Raw genomic sequence first — 12,941 nt, forward strand, 5'->3', positions numbered from 1 at the left:
AAAAGAACCTAAATTTTCTTCAGGCCAGGAACAAAGACAGTTGGTGGGGGGAATATTTATGACCACAAATTTTCAGAACTTCTGAGACAAACAGTTCCAAGGAGCAGCTTTGGAGTTCGGTCCATAAACACGGAGTCGCTGGCAGTCTTCTGCTTTTTTTCATCGTCACCGTGCTTTACAAGACAGAAGGAACACACAGTCTCACACACTCAACGGTAAGCCTCCTATACCAGAGAAATCGTTCTCGATCAAGGAGATACAACCCATTCCCAGATACTATCAAACAACGCAAAGATGGCTCCACCCTCTTACCAAGATATTCCCCTCGGAAACATGTCGACAGGCCAGCCGGGGGTTGCACAGAGAGGAGGTGGGCGCGGGATCGAGTTCTTCAAGCCGCGAAATGGCTTCAAAGTCTACAACCGCGTTCTTCTTGGAGTCGCTGTCGTCTTCATGGCTGCTATGATCGCCCTCGGGGTCGCCCTAGGCCAGGAGAAAGCACTAAATGATAAACTTGCACCCTTTTACAGCGGCACGACCCCTGTCCTCGGTATCACTGGTATGGACTTGTGGAATAGCACAGATTGTACCACCCCCAATGGAAACTGCACTGCTCTCCTCTCTATGACCCAAGTCAATTCCTGCTTCCAGCTCGTCTGGGATGTCTGCCACGCAAAGTACGACAACCACACCCATCCGATTCCAGCGAGGAACGCCTCTGTCTTCGCCAACAACCCCCAGTGCACCCAGGTGCTTTTCATGATGCACTGCCAATGGGAATCGACGGGTCCCCAAAATGTCCCATGCGCAGCCATGATGCCGTTCTGCGACGATGAATTCATTCCTCAGCCGGAATGACCCCGCCTGAAACAACACCCACTCTTATCAATACTTCGGGCATGGTTCCCGTCGCGATGACAACGGTTGCCCACCTACTCTGAAGAGATCGCTACTAACACAGCGGGAGGTACCACAACACTCTTGCCGGCGACAACAGAGACGTTTACTTTTATGACGCTTACGCCATCTGCAGATGCTGGGGCCGTGTCTACACCCACTGGAAAGACAGAGGAAGGACTCGGTGGGTACAACTGAATCCTCCACAACTCGCCGTCCACTGCAGACCAGCCACCAGTCCTCCTCTCCAACCAATTTTCTTAATCTGCATGACCGCAAGACCACTTTCCAGCATTTCGAGAGAGCAAGCAAATACATAAGACAATTTATTTTATGACAAACCGAAAAACATGATCTTTAAATTTGCAAGTGACTTTGTGTGAATTGAACAATGAATTTTCCTCCATTTCTACGAGATACTCTTGCAGCTGTTCCCGGTAGTGTGCAGAGTGAGGTATAGCTGGCTACGCTGGCAGGCCGACAAAAAGATAACAAGAGTAGCAAAAATTACAGAATAGAATGGAAGTCAGCATATCGGCAACTCTTAGATATAGAAGGGAGAACGCCTTGGATATCCCAACTCGCCCGGATATTGAGGTGAAACAGTGGAGTTGAACTCATAAAATTTGGAGCTTCCTTGTACATACCTTGATCAATTTTCCAAGCTTCACTGGAAGGTGAGAGGAGCCATGATCCGAAAAATAAATCTTACGATGAGCGAAGAAAGCTGGGAGAGACGTCGAAGAGACGTCACATTGGAGGTTACCCCACCACCCAAAAAGGCTTAGCCTCCGATTCTGCCGCTTCACACCGCCTTGATATCCCATTTCAAGCCAAATTCAAGCCCGAAATTTCTCTCATCAACGGAACTTTTGTGAGGTGTGGTAACGCGTGAAATATCGCAAAGATGGTGAACATTACGGAGAAAATCAAGGAGTAAGTAAATGGCGAGGATGGGTGAGAGTGATAAGCTGAAGGTTCGGCAGGATTGAGGAGGAGATGAGGAGAACACAGAGTGAGTTCCCCTCCTTGCCCCTCCATACCCCAGGGCCTGTTGAGTTATATATATCCCACCCTCAGAACTCTTCCAATGTATCAGCAGCTTACTTACTAAATCATAGAAAATAAGGCAACTGGTATGCTTCATCACCAAAACTCTTTGCCACACGTGGCTGCTATTTACTACAACAGAATATCATCTTGGTCTCTTAAAAGGGTAAGCTCCCTACTCTCTCCAAATATCCTTCACCCACGAATCCATCAGAAAACTCGCCCGCTACCGCGCCCAGCTCCTCGAGCCCGGCCCCGGCGCAGGGGGCGGCGGTGGAGCCGGCTTCGATGTCTCGAAATCCGGTGACGCCCGAATCGCACTTGTCGGCTTCCCATCAGTAGGAAAATCTACCTTCCTTTCCAAGATCACCAAAACCAAGTCCGAAGTAGCAGCCTACTCTTTCACGACTCTCACCGCGATCCCTGGTGTTCTCGAGTATGGCGGCGCTGAGATCCAGATTCTGGATTTGCCGGGTATTATCGAGGGGGCTGCGGAGGGGAAGGGAAGAGGCAGGCAGGTGATTAGTGCGGCGAAGACGAGCGATTTGATCTTGATGATTTTGGATGCTACAAAGAAGGCGGAGCAGAGGGCGTTGCTGGAGGCGGAGTTGGAGGCGGTGGGGATTAGGTTGAATAGGGAACCGCCGTACGAATCCCCTCTCTTACCTGTTTCTAGCACCCCAATGGGGACTAAAATGATGCAACAGGAATATCTACCTAAAGCAGAAAACTGCTGGAGGCGTGAAAGTCACGTTCCAAGTCCCGCCGAAGAATATCGATCAGAAAATGGTCTATAATATCCTCCGGGATTACAAGATGCTGAACTGCGAAGTCCTGGTTCGAGACGAGAATGTTACGGTCGACGACTTCATCGACGTTATCATGAAAGATCATCGGAAATACATCAAGTGTCTCTACGTCTACAACAAGATCGATTCGGTATCGCTCGACTTCCTGGATAAGTTAGCACGGGAGCCAAATACATGTGTGATGTCTTGCGAGTTGGATCTGGGTATTCAGGATGTGGTGGAGCGGTGTTGGGAGGAACTGAGGTTAATCAGGATTTATACGAAGAGGAAGGGGGTAGATCCGGATTTCGGCGAGGCCTTGATTGTGAGGAATAAAAGCACGATTGAGGATGTTTGTGATCAGATTCATAGGACGTTGAAGGATACGTTTAAGTATGCGTTGGTTTGGGGTGCAAGTGCGAGGCATGTGCCGCAGAGGGTGGGTTTGTCACATATGGTTGCTGACGAAGACGTCGTATCAATTGTCAGTAATTGGAGGGCGTGAGGTTGTGGAGAGAGGATGGAGTTTGAGCGTCCCGGGTCCTGTGACGAGAAGAATCACATAGCATGGAACATGAGCATCGTAGAGAGTCATTATTTCCGCCCATTGTCCAATCAGTGTAATCCTAACAACGAGCATGCGAATACCAGAACTCCACTACCCAATGCCATCGACAAATGCAGTCTACAAACCTCATCATTGCTATAGCGTACGCCCATCAACCCCATTGTGAAGTCGAAGAGCTGATATCGTTATGGTATTCCATTATGGTAATACTGATACTCCCATTTTTTGGGAGTCGAAATGAAGAAAGGAAATTTGTTGTCGTCTGTCCTATGTGGATGTTCGAATCGTCGTCCATCCATGATTGAGTATTCATACACCACTCCCGTCTATCCCCCTGCGTCGAAGTGAGTTAGGTTATTGTCCATTCATCTTCAAATCCCCCTCGCTCGTAGCCTTCTCAGTGTTGATTTGTGCGCCGAACATGTTCCCGTTGCCCGCAGCGAGGCCCTTGGCCGATGCCTTTGCGAAAAGAGATCGTGGCTTTGCCCTGTTGTATCCAGTCAGTCTCTCTGTCCAGCAAATCTTCATTAGATTATGACTTACTTCCCAACTTGCTTACTTCGGTAAGCGCTCAGCTTGGCAGTGCACGGCGACATGATGGTATCGGATGGAGAGATGTATGCTTGCTTGCCGCTGTTTCGCACCCAGTCAGCCATAGTCTCCCAAATTCAACGAATCGTGGTTTGAACAGGAAGTCAACATACTTTCCCTCATCAAGCTTTGATTGCAACACCTGACGATGATACTCCATGCTCTTTACATCTGCCTTGGCCTCCTGCTGTGCAGCGTTCGCACCCGCACCGCTCGTGTTGACGTCCCGATCAGCAAGGACGGTAGAAGACATATCGAATCGAAATGTGAATTGTTTTTGTTCTTTTGCGATTGCTGTATTTGTGCTATCTTATTTTAGGAGCGTCGGAGAGAATTGGTGTGTTTGGATGATTCGTGAGAAGTTGAGATGTGATTGTGGTTGGGTGGAATTCGTGAAGGAATCTTTTCGTCAACAGCGAGGGACGTTGCCGAGCAACCGCATCACTGGCCGCTCCCCACTCTTGAGTGAAGCGATAGAAGATCACGATTCAGCTCGCTTTCAACATGACTTTTCATATCTCAAAATACACTTTTCTGGTGCAGAACATCTCCAGTCGCGGACGTTAGTCGGAACACACTCCAATAATCAAGTGTATGTAGCACCCTTATCTGAACCCACTTGCTCCAAAGTGATAGGATTCGCATGGGTATGGTCTAGAAGAGTGTTCGGCCACAGTAAACTGAGGGCAAGCCAAGTTTCTGGATCCTAACGGATTTCTTTTGCCACTTTTGCAAAATGGTTTCTAATTGAATTTTATCTTTTTTGCAACTTCCCTGTCGTCTCTACCGTTCTATTTTTTTTAAAAAAAATTTGGCCAAGCGAGCTGGATTCTGACGTGAGTTTTTGCCTCATCAATCTGCCACTTAGTGATTCCAAAGAGAGGGTTTCATTCCATATTACACTTATTGTTCAGAGCCATTTGGGACATTAAAGTGTTTTCTTTGGAACGGTGCTGTTGTTGACAGATTGCTGCGATTAGGGAGACGCATTTCTTGGCGAGCAGCAATCGGATATCAGACAAGAGGTGAGAACATTGTCCTTGAGCCGCTAAGCACATTCGCTGATCTATAGACAGGCCGAACATTTTTCTATTGATACTCCGAATCTGAAGATCCTGGGATTTGATGAATTCATCCTCACTGTGAGGATGGTCATGGACCTTTTACATGAATTCTTGGAAGCGAAAAATTGACAGATTCCTTTCAAGTCTGTCCAATTTATTTTTGATAAGCTGGTACGACGAAATTATGCCAACATCTAAAGCTTCGACTTGGGCCCAATATGCGCCAAGCTGACATTATACTTCGCGAACATCTGCTTGGTAGTCTCTGCTTGCTTGAGAATGTTCGCGGTGACTTCTTGACCTCTCTTATTCTCATTTTTGCCCATTTGCTGCAAGTGGACCTCATCTGGCCCATCAGCTAATCTCAATGTCCGGATTTGAGCCCACATGTTTGCAAGAGGGGTGTCTTGGCAAACACCAGCTCCTCCGAAGGATTGCACCGCACGGTCGATAACAGTCAGTGCCATCTGGGGTACGAGGACCTTGGCTTCGGCTATCTCCTTGAGAGCGCCCTTTGCCCCGAGTTCGTCAATCTTGATGGCGGCGTTGAGGACAACGAGTCTTGCTGCGTCAATTTCGATACGGGACTTTGCAACCCATTCGAGGATGACGCCGTGTTCCTTTAATTGCTTGCCAAATGGAGTTTTCTTTGGGTCGTTGATGCGCATGAGCATCCAGTCAAGGGCTTTCTCGGCCTGAGTGTGTCAGCAGAGTTGGGACATTGAGAGTGTTTAGACTTACAGCACCAATAGTACGCATAGCGTGATGAATACGTCCGGGACCAAGACGACCTTGAATGATCTCGAATCCTCGGCCAGGGCCAAGAACCATGTTGCTAGCTGGGACACGAACGTTCTTAAAGCTAATATGACCATGTCCGTGAGGAGCATCATCGTAGCCGTAAACGGACAACATTCTCTCGATCTTAATACCCGGAGTATCGGCCGGCACTAAAATGACTGATTGCTGCTTGTATGGGTCCTTGTTTCCTGGATCACTCTTGCCCATAACAATATAAATCTTGCATCGTGGGTCACCTGCGCCACTTGACCACCATTTCTGCCAGATATTAGGATGACTTTTTCGTCGGTGTAAACAGTACTGACCTGTCCATTCAAAATCCAATCATTTCCATCTTTCTTCATGCCCAACTGAATATTGGTAGCATCAGAAGAAGCAACATCCGGTTCAGTCATCAAGAACGCCGAGCGAATATGCCCATCCAACAACGGCTGCAACCACTGCTTCTTCTGCGCCTCATTCCCGTACTTGGCCAGCACTTCCATATTCCCCGTATCCGGAGCAGCGCAATTGACAGCCTCGGAAGCAGTTCTCGACTTGCCGAGCTGCTCTGCCATCAATCCGTACTCGAGGTTTGTGAAGCCAGGCGATTCTTTGTAGTGGCCCTTGGCCAGGAACATGTTCCATAGTCCGAGCTTCTTGGCTTCTGTCTTGAGGTCGTCGATTACGGAGGGGTGGTGGTCCCATCGATCAGCGCCGCCTTGGTCGATTTGTGCTGAGAAGACGGGGTCGGCCCTGCAAATGGTCAGTTAATATTTGCTTACGGAGGGGCGGGGTCGCCGAACTGAATGGAAAGGAAGAAATTGGAACTCACGGAATACATCTCTCCTCAACGAATCTTTTTACGATATCCAAAGTCTTCTTCGCATGCTCGCTGACTCTGCCAGTTGCCTGGGGATAGTATTAGTGATCAATCGGGCGGGGCAGGAGTGAGAAGCTTACAATGATGGGAATCTTGTCAGACATGATTGCTGCTTTTTTCTCTCTTTAAAGTCGTAATATCGTGGATGTACGTTTTAATTAGAGAGAACCAAGTAGGCAGAAAATAAAAAAGAGTTGTTGAGGGAGAGAGTTAAGATGAGGTTCTGGTTGTCTTTTAGCTCACCACCAGCTTCTCCACAGCTGCAACCGGGGCTTTCGGTTCGTGACAGGGGTTTTGGCCGAGGTCCAATTCCCCCATTTTATGAAGCGTTCTCTGCACCAAAGATATCAATCAAACGTCGATATAATACAAGGAGTCGTTCAATATCAGTTGTTACTCCTCTTTTTGAATGAAACGTCTTTCCGTATCCTCGGGCACCGAGGCTCGACGTTCTCTCTTTGCGTTTCAGTGGGGAGCATCATAAGATATCTCTAATCTGAAGTTTCACTGAAGGACAAACTCAGTTACGTGAAGAAGTCTTTGTATTGCCAGGAGATCTTGAGATATAAAAGCTACCAAAGCCAGACTCCAGCCTTGGCCCTTTCTGAGTCCATTCAGTCAGCGACTCTCAAAACCAGAGCTATCAGAAGACCGTTCCTAACCCAAAAATCCATTCTGGCCCAGTAGTGAAAAGTTCTTCAGACTGTCTGCCCGCAAAGCTACTTCAATTTGCGAAACACAAGCTCAAGAGTCGCATTGGAACGGACAAGTGTAGTTTGTTGCGTAGCCGTACGGCGAGAAGCCCACAGCAATAGTGACACAAGTATTGCCCGGGCTAAACGTATCAAACTCCGTCGTTCCCCAAATGAAGCTCAACTTGCCAGGGTCATTCCACTACAAAATTCCCATCAGCTCCTCTTATTCATACCTCTCTCTTCGGAGCGGAGTTTTAACCTACATTGACCTGGCCATTGACAACAGCAGGATTGGCCGTATTAATGGCAGTGAACTGGTAAGAGCCAATTTTATTCGGAGTAGTGAAGACGGTGCCTGCGGGCAAGCCAGTAGTCTCAATATCTGCTTTGGCAATGCCTTGGAATACACCATCTGCTGTCCAGTTATAGCCGAAGGCTTGAAGGTCGAAGGAGTTGTCGAACCAGCGTTGAGCACTAACGCCTTAAGTGTCAGCATTGTATCTTTCGAAGCGTATATGAAGGGGTTTCTCTTACAAGACAGCACAGGTGTGGAGAGAAGTGCGTGGTTTGAGAGCTTCAACTGGACCTTCGACTGGAACGGCGAGAGACAGGTGTGTTTGGAAGGCGACAAGCAGCAGGGTGAAAAGATTGATTGAGAGCATAGTGAATAATTTGTTGCTGAATGAGTCTTGAAGATGTTGCTCTGAGGTGTTGATGGAGTCGTGCTTGAGGGTATCGTCGGTCAGAAGTGGAGCGTGAAGCTTCAAAGTTTGGGCAAGTCCTCCTTACATACACTATGAGTCTCTTTCAAATGCAGTATTTACCCTCCCCGTATGACTCTACCCTGCAGCATTCACTTGAATTTGCAGTTCACTTACTCCGGCTACTTTATGTTCCTGGCAAAGGAAAAGCAAACAGCTAGTTGAGGAAGGTGGTACAGTTTCTGCTCCTTCACGACTTCAACAAAATCTCAAAATATCTAATTGCAGGGGGCCATATGACGACGTGACGGAGTGGCCGGTCAGCCCGGAACGCAGTGAGCCTAATTCTCTTGTAAATGTTGGGACATGTCAGCAAGAGTCCGGAGACGAAGCATATTTATATAGCAGAGTGATGTGATGACTTCTTGAAACATAACCAACAGCATTGAAGGATTCGAGGGAACAAATTCCTCATTGCTATTGGTAGTAATAAGCAAAGCGTCATCAATGGTGTGTGGAGGTACATGTTAGTTAATGTCGCTTGGGGCGGGTTCCTGCAAGAATATGCAGGGGAAACGGGGCCGAGAGCGACCGAAAACCTCAAAAGTTGGCCATGACCGTGACACGACATAATGCAATGAATGCAAGCAATTCGATGTAAGTTCCTCGTCGATCCGTGACTGGAGGGGTCCGATTTTGTAAACTCCTGCTCATGCACTGGTACCCTCTATCACAACCCGTGCTATCCAATAGAAAGCCGCATGGACCCCAAAGTGTGACCCGTTAGCCGCCATCACCAATACCGATCACAAATTCCTCAATCCGCAAAATAATCCGCCCGCCGTTTCCCATTGCCTTTGGCGCCATGCTTGAAATGTTTCTTACTCGTTAGCATCTTGATGTCGTTGGGATCCAGGTCCTTCTCCAATGCGATCAAAGTCTTCTGCTTTCGGCCTGATAACTGCTTGCCGCTGGCAGTCCCCTGTTGGGAGTACTTGTGATTGAACGGCATTCGTAAATGTGCTGAGTTTCCTTGTCCTTGCGCGAAGAAGGCGTTGTCAAGCTTCTTCGATTTCGGACCTTGCTCAAATGGTACCATGTCCGAATCGGGCACTAAAGTGTGATCCTCCATTGAAGAGTCCATGGCCGCCAAAGCAAGTCGTCTCTTCTCCGGCAGATGACCTTCATCGTAAAGCTCTCGATTGAACTCTATTGGGTCGATGTCTGATGGAGGTGGTTGGCAGAAGAGAAGTTTGCCATTGACATAATCCTTCAAGATATACCGTGCTGCCCTGGATTCATCAGGTTGTCCTTGGCCAGTTCTTGTGAATCCTCTCGCTTTCGCATACGCATTCAGAACTTCCTCTGCTGTTGGTATTCCTGTTCCGCCTTCTTCGAGAGGTCTCGTTATGATCTTCATTCCGTACAAAGCTTCTAGGAAAACTTGTGGTATCCGTTTGGCAACAAGACCAGCTGGACCTGTAAACTCTCTGAGCTGATCAATTGGGAGAATACCGTTGCAAACAAGTTCTGCCTTTGTTGTTGCAAAATTTGGGAACACGAGACCAGGACAGTCACACAACAACACCCTCTCGCTGAGATGAATTGTCTGAAAATGCTTCGTTTTTCCTGGCGTTGAAGAAACCGACACCTTCTTTGCTCCGATCAAAGCGTTAATGGTAGATGACTTTCCTACGTTGGGATACCCAACTAAACCAATTTGAGTCTTTCTCGAGTTCTCAGAATCGGCATCTGGTGTTGTTAGCAAGTCTCCAAGCATTTCTGGTTTCAGAACTTACCAAGGTTGTCGGGAGCATGGAGTAAGAACAAATCTTCCAGCTCTTCTACCGTTAATATTCTGGTGCCTTCATCTTCTCCACCCTCCTCAAATGACTCTCCATCGGCTTGATCATCTTCCTCATCGTTTTCCTCTCTCTCTTCCGCTTCACTATCTTCCTCGCCCTCATCTTCTTCGTCCTCGCTCATGTTCAAAGCTTTGGCCTTCTCTGCCAATTTTGATGCTGATGCTTCGGCCTTCTGTTGGACCTCATCTTCATCCTCCTCAGACTCCTCCTCTAGATCACGAGCTTCGTTCAGTTCTTTTGCTAGACTGGCGGAGAAGAACTTGTACGATATCCCAGCTTCCTGGAAATGATCGGCCCATGCCTTTCGTTGTTCCAAAGTCAACATATCCGCCTTGTTAACTAGTAAAAGGTTCTCTTTCCTCGGATCCACATCCTTCACGTATCTCTCCAAATCCTCAGACCGGAACAATAGCGGATTTCTGGCATCAACAATCTGTACCACGAGATCAGATCTCTCAATAACTCTCCATAATTGTCTCCAAACCTCCAGGTTTCGTTCAAAGGGTGTTATGAGTAAATCGTTGTTTTCCTGCAATTCTGCTAAACCTCTGCGCCACTCTAACAGACTATCTCGCTCCATCCGGTCCAGCTGTTCGGGAGTGGTAGTGGAATCCCAGTGAGGTCTCCTTGGCACCGTAAGCCTATCTTTGTGTGCCTTTTGCTTTCCAACTGCTGCTCGCTCTTCTGCCGCAGATAACAGGTATGGATTCTTCTGATCGGTATGAATAATCTTAACGTTGTTCATCTTTTCGGCCGTGAAATCGGTGCCAGCCAGCTCTGCCGTAGACAAGAACTCGTCGAGAGCAGCCTGCTCAGTAACTGATCGCATTTTGACCCAACTGGCCTCTTTTCGCTCGTTCGTAACATACTATTGCCTGCCGTTAGTCCTCTGCGAAACCCTGACCGGACTAAAACTTACAGTCTCTCCAGTGGCATGGTTTATTCTGTGGATTCCTGCAGATGTGACCTTCTTACGATCTGTGCCTTTGCCTTTTCCAAATCGATCATTCATCAAACTGTATTTCATTAGCAAACGTCGGTAATCATGCTGGAACAATCAAACCTGTTTCCCAGCCCAACGGCATTCTTGGATTTTGCGAGAACCATGATGATTACGGTAGGTTGATATGGTTCGCGTAATGCTGTGAGAGAGAAGGCCTCAGATTCGTCTGAACTGCACCCTCCTGGTCGTGTTTGTATTGTCTATTGTTGTGAGGTGGGGTTGATTATCGAGCATCGACGAGGCAAATCCAAAGTGACGAAATTTTGGATCGCTTGGTTCGACCCCACCAATTTTTGGTTTTTTTTTTTGAATCGTCCTCAAAATCCTCCGAGCCTTCTTTCGACACTCCAAACCACGAAAATACCGTCAAAATGCCTCGAAAGAAGTGGATCGATAAGAAAACTGCGACGCATTTCACTCTCGTTCATCGCCCGCAGACGGATCCTTTGATTCACGATGAGTCGGCGTCTGCTATGGTCCTGAACCCTACGCCCCTCCCGAACTCGAACAAAGTCAAGAAACTCGACGATCTTGCGTCCGAACTTGGCTCCGATGTGGAGAAGATAAGAGAAAACGAGGGCGAGGCTGCGAACTATGGCATCTACTACGACGATTCCGAGTACGATTACATGCAGCATATGCGCGACTTGGGCTCTGGCTCAGGAGAGGCATACTTCGTGGAGGCACCAGCGCCAAAGAATAAGGGCAAAGGCAAACAATCCCTTGAAGATGCATTGAAGGATGCAAATCTTGAGGATCGGACGGGTCCGTTGCTAGATGAGGAGATATTACCGTCGAAGAACTTGAGAAAAGTAACATACCAGGCACAACAAAATATTCCAGATGCCCTAGCAGGCTTCCAACCAGATATGGATCCGCGAATAAGGGAGGTTCTTGAGGCCCTAGAGGACGAAGCCTATGTCGATGAGGATGAGGATATCTTCGGAGAGCTGGCCAAGGATGGAGAGGAGGTTGAGGAGGTTGAATTTGAGCAAGGTGCCTGGGACGACGAGGATGGTGGTTGGGAATCAGATGACACAGCTAAGCCGGCAAAGGAATACAAGGACGCCCCTGAGCTCACAGCGGAAATGGTCGACGATGAACGTGAGGATCATGGTGATGGTTCGTGGATGGAGGATTTCAGTAAATTCAAGAAGGACCAGAAGGCTAAGGCCACGCCCATGGCACCCTTCCAATCGGATCTACAGTCTTCGATCATGACTACTACAACAAATGGTGGCCGACGGAGGAAGAGAAAAGGTGCTTTGACCAATCCATCGAGCTACTCAATGACCTCGTCCTCAATGTTTCGCACTGAGGGTCTCACTACTTTAGATGCAAGGTTCGAGAAGATCGAGGAACAGTACAATGAGGATTTCGACGACATGGCCTCTGTCTCTGCTGCATCTTCCACCGTTTCGAGCGTCCAAGGACCTGTCAGAGGTGACTTTGACAGCATCATAGATGATTTCTTGAGCAATTACACTATGAGTGGGAAGAAACATGTGAAGAAAGGGAAGTACCAGAGTGGAATGGAGCAACTCGATGAGGTTCGTAAAGGTCTTGGACCAGCAAGAATTCGCAGTCAAAAGGCATGATGCTGTCAGTGTTCTGGGCGTTCAGAGAGGCAGAATAGCATAGGATGGCGTACTGTGTGGTTAAAGATACCGTGGTACTTGGAGATTTGGGACCGGAGCTAGTTTGTAGTTATTCGCCTTAGCTGAATTGAGAATAATATTGATCGCATGCTCCAGAGATATATAATTCGCATATTCTTGGCACTTTTTCTCGCACCCGCTCTTAGTCTTCAGCCGGAATTTGAATTTCAATCGATTTAAGTCCTGCTCTCACCTTCTGCGGCTTTATATTCCCCCCACCACGCAACAATCACCAGGTAAGAGCATATTCGATAAGACGAAAATAATTCTACTACCATGAATGGTACTCGCCCTGGCTCCAACAATGTCCCTTTCCAGAGGCGGTGTACAATGTGCGGCAGAAATCGGCTAAATTAGGGTTAGTTAAAAATCCCAGCATTGTGATCAGATTGTTGCAT

At 47.8% G+C, this 12,941-nt stretch overlaps 7 protein-coding genes across 7 annotated transcripts; 3 read left to right on the top strand and 4 right to left on the bottom strand.

Annotated features, from left to right (window-relative positions):
• Positions 1-294: 294 nt before the first annotated feature.
• K444DRAFT_625503 (uncharacterized protein) lies at positions 295-858 on the top strand (the record flags this gene model as incomplete). The annotated part of the gene is made up of 1 exon (XM_024882535.1): positions 295-858. The coding sequence occupies one exon, from the start codon at positions 295-297 to the stop codon at positions 856-858; it is 564 nt and encodes a 187-aa protein (XP_024741775.1).
• A 946-nt stretch (positions 859-1,804) lies between these two features.
• Positions 1,805-3,240, top strand: K444DRAFT_640620 (GTP-binding protein; the record flags this gene model as incomplete). The annotated part of the gene is made up of 5 exons (XM_024884514.1): positions 1,805-1,833; positions 1,884-1,912; positions 2,089-2,113; positions 2,162-2,593; positions 2,655-3,240. 5 exons carry the CDS (start codon positions 1,805-1,807, stop codon positions 3,238-3,240), a joined length of 1,101 nt encoding a protein of 366 aa, XP_024741776.1.
• A 417-nt stretch (positions 3,241-3,657) lies between these two features.
• Positions 3,658-4,147, bottom strand: K444DRAFT_582408 (uncharacterized protein; the record flags this gene model as incomplete). The annotated part of the gene is made up of 3 exons (XM_024877793.1): positions 3,658-3,790; positions 3,847-3,936; positions 4,008-4,147. 3 exons carry the CDS (start codon positions 4,145-4,147, stop codon positions 3,658-3,660), a joined length of 363 nt encoding a protein of 120 aa, XP_024741777.1.
• A 918-nt stretch (positions 4,148-5,065) lies between these two features.
• K444DRAFT_208012 (acyl-CoA dehydrogenase NM domain-like protein) lies at positions 5,066-7,128 on the bottom strand. The gene is made up of 5 exons (XM_024871059.1): positions 6,702-7,128; positions 6,574-6,650; positions 6,065-6,494; positions 5,700-6,017; positions 5,066-5,653 (listed from the first exon to the last, which is right to left on the bottom strand). The coding sequence occupies exons 1-5, from the start codon at positions 6,723-6,725 to the stop codon at positions 5,153-5,155; spliced, it is 1,350 nt and encodes a 449-aa protein (XP_024741778.1). The 5' UTR covers positions 6,726-7,128; the 3' UTR covers positions 5,066-5,152.
• A 21-nt stretch (positions 7,129-7,149) lies between these two features.
• K444DRAFT_608554 (uncharacterized protein) lies at positions 7,150-8,410 on the bottom strand. Its single transcript, XM_024879406.1, has 3 exons — positions 7,851-8,410; positions 7,580-7,790; positions 7,150-7,515 (listed from the first exon to the last, which is right to left on the bottom strand). The coding sequence occupies exons 1-3, from the start codon at positions 7,976-7,978 to the stop codon at positions 7,366-7,368; spliced, it is 489 nt and encodes a 162-aa protein (XP_024741779.1). The 5' UTR covers positions 7,979-8,410; the 3' UTR covers positions 7,150-7,365.
• Positions 8,411-8,834: 424 nt separating this feature from the next.
• Positions 8,835-10,989, bottom strand: K444DRAFT_519681 (P-loop containing nucleoside triphosphate hydrolase protein; the record flags this gene model as incomplete). The annotated part of the gene is made up of 4 exons (XM_024873979.1): positions 8,835-9,769; positions 9,817-10,750; positions 10,802-10,898; positions 10,946-10,989. The coding sequence occupies 4 exons, from the start codon at positions 10,987-10,989 to the stop codon at positions 8,835-8,837; spliced, it is 2,010 nt and encodes a 669-aa protein (XP_024741780.1).
• Positions 10,990-11,174: 185 nt separating this feature from the next.
• K444DRAFT_608557 (low temperature viability protein) lies at positions 11,175-12,654 on the top strand. The gene has a single exon (XM_024879407.1). It carries the CDS (start codon positions 11,257-11,259, stop codon positions 12,481-12,483), a length of 1,227 nt encoding a protein of 408 aa, XP_024741781.1. The 5' UTR covers positions 11,175-11,256; the 3' UTR covers positions 12,484-12,654.
• Positions 12,655-12,941: the final 287 nt, after the last annotated feature.

Source organism: Hyaloscypha bicolor (genome assembly GCF_002865645.1).
Source record: "Hyaloscypha bicolor E unplaced genomic scaffold K444scaffold_17, whole genome shotgun sequence".
Classification (NCBI taxonomy): domain Eukaryota; kingdom Fungi; phylum Ascomycota; class Leotiomycetes; order Helotiales; family Hyaloscyphaceae; genus Hyaloscypha; species Hyaloscypha bicolor.

What these genes read in the sequence shown, in the direction of transcription:
- K444DRAFT_208012 (XM_024871059.1), bottom strand. Translation starts at nt 6,725, where the DNA reads ATGTCTGACAAGATTCCCATCATT. An exon ending in CTGACAAGATTCCCATCATT is followed by an intron (nt 6,651 to 6,701) that starts GTAAGCTTCTCA and finishes TACTATCCCCAG; the next exon opens with GCAACTGGCAGAGTCAGCGA. An exon ending in CTATGCGTACTATTGGTGCT is followed by an intron (nt 5,654 to 5,699) that starts GTAAGTCTAAAC and finishes TGACACACTCAG; the next exon opens with GCCGAGAAAGCCCTTGACTG.
- K444DRAFT_608557 (XM_024879407.1), top strand. Translation starts at nt 11,257, where the DNA reads ATGCCTCGAAAGAAGTGGATCGATAAGAAAACTGCGACGCATTTCACT.
- K444DRAFT_608554 (XM_024879406.1), bottom strand. Translation starts at nt 7,978, where the DNA reads ATGCTCTCAATCAATCTTTTCACCCTGCTGCTTGTCGCCTTCCAAACA. An exon ending in CTCCACACCTGTGCTGTCTT is followed by an intron (nt 7,791 to 7,850) that starts GTAAGAGAAACC and finishes TTAAGGCGTTAG; the next exon opens with TGCTCAACGCTGGTTCGACA. An exon ending in TTGTCAATGGCCAGGTCAAT is followed by an intron (nt 7,516 to 7,579) that starts GTAGGTTAAAAC and finishes GGAATTTTGTAG; the next exon opens with TGGAATGACCCTGGCAAGTT.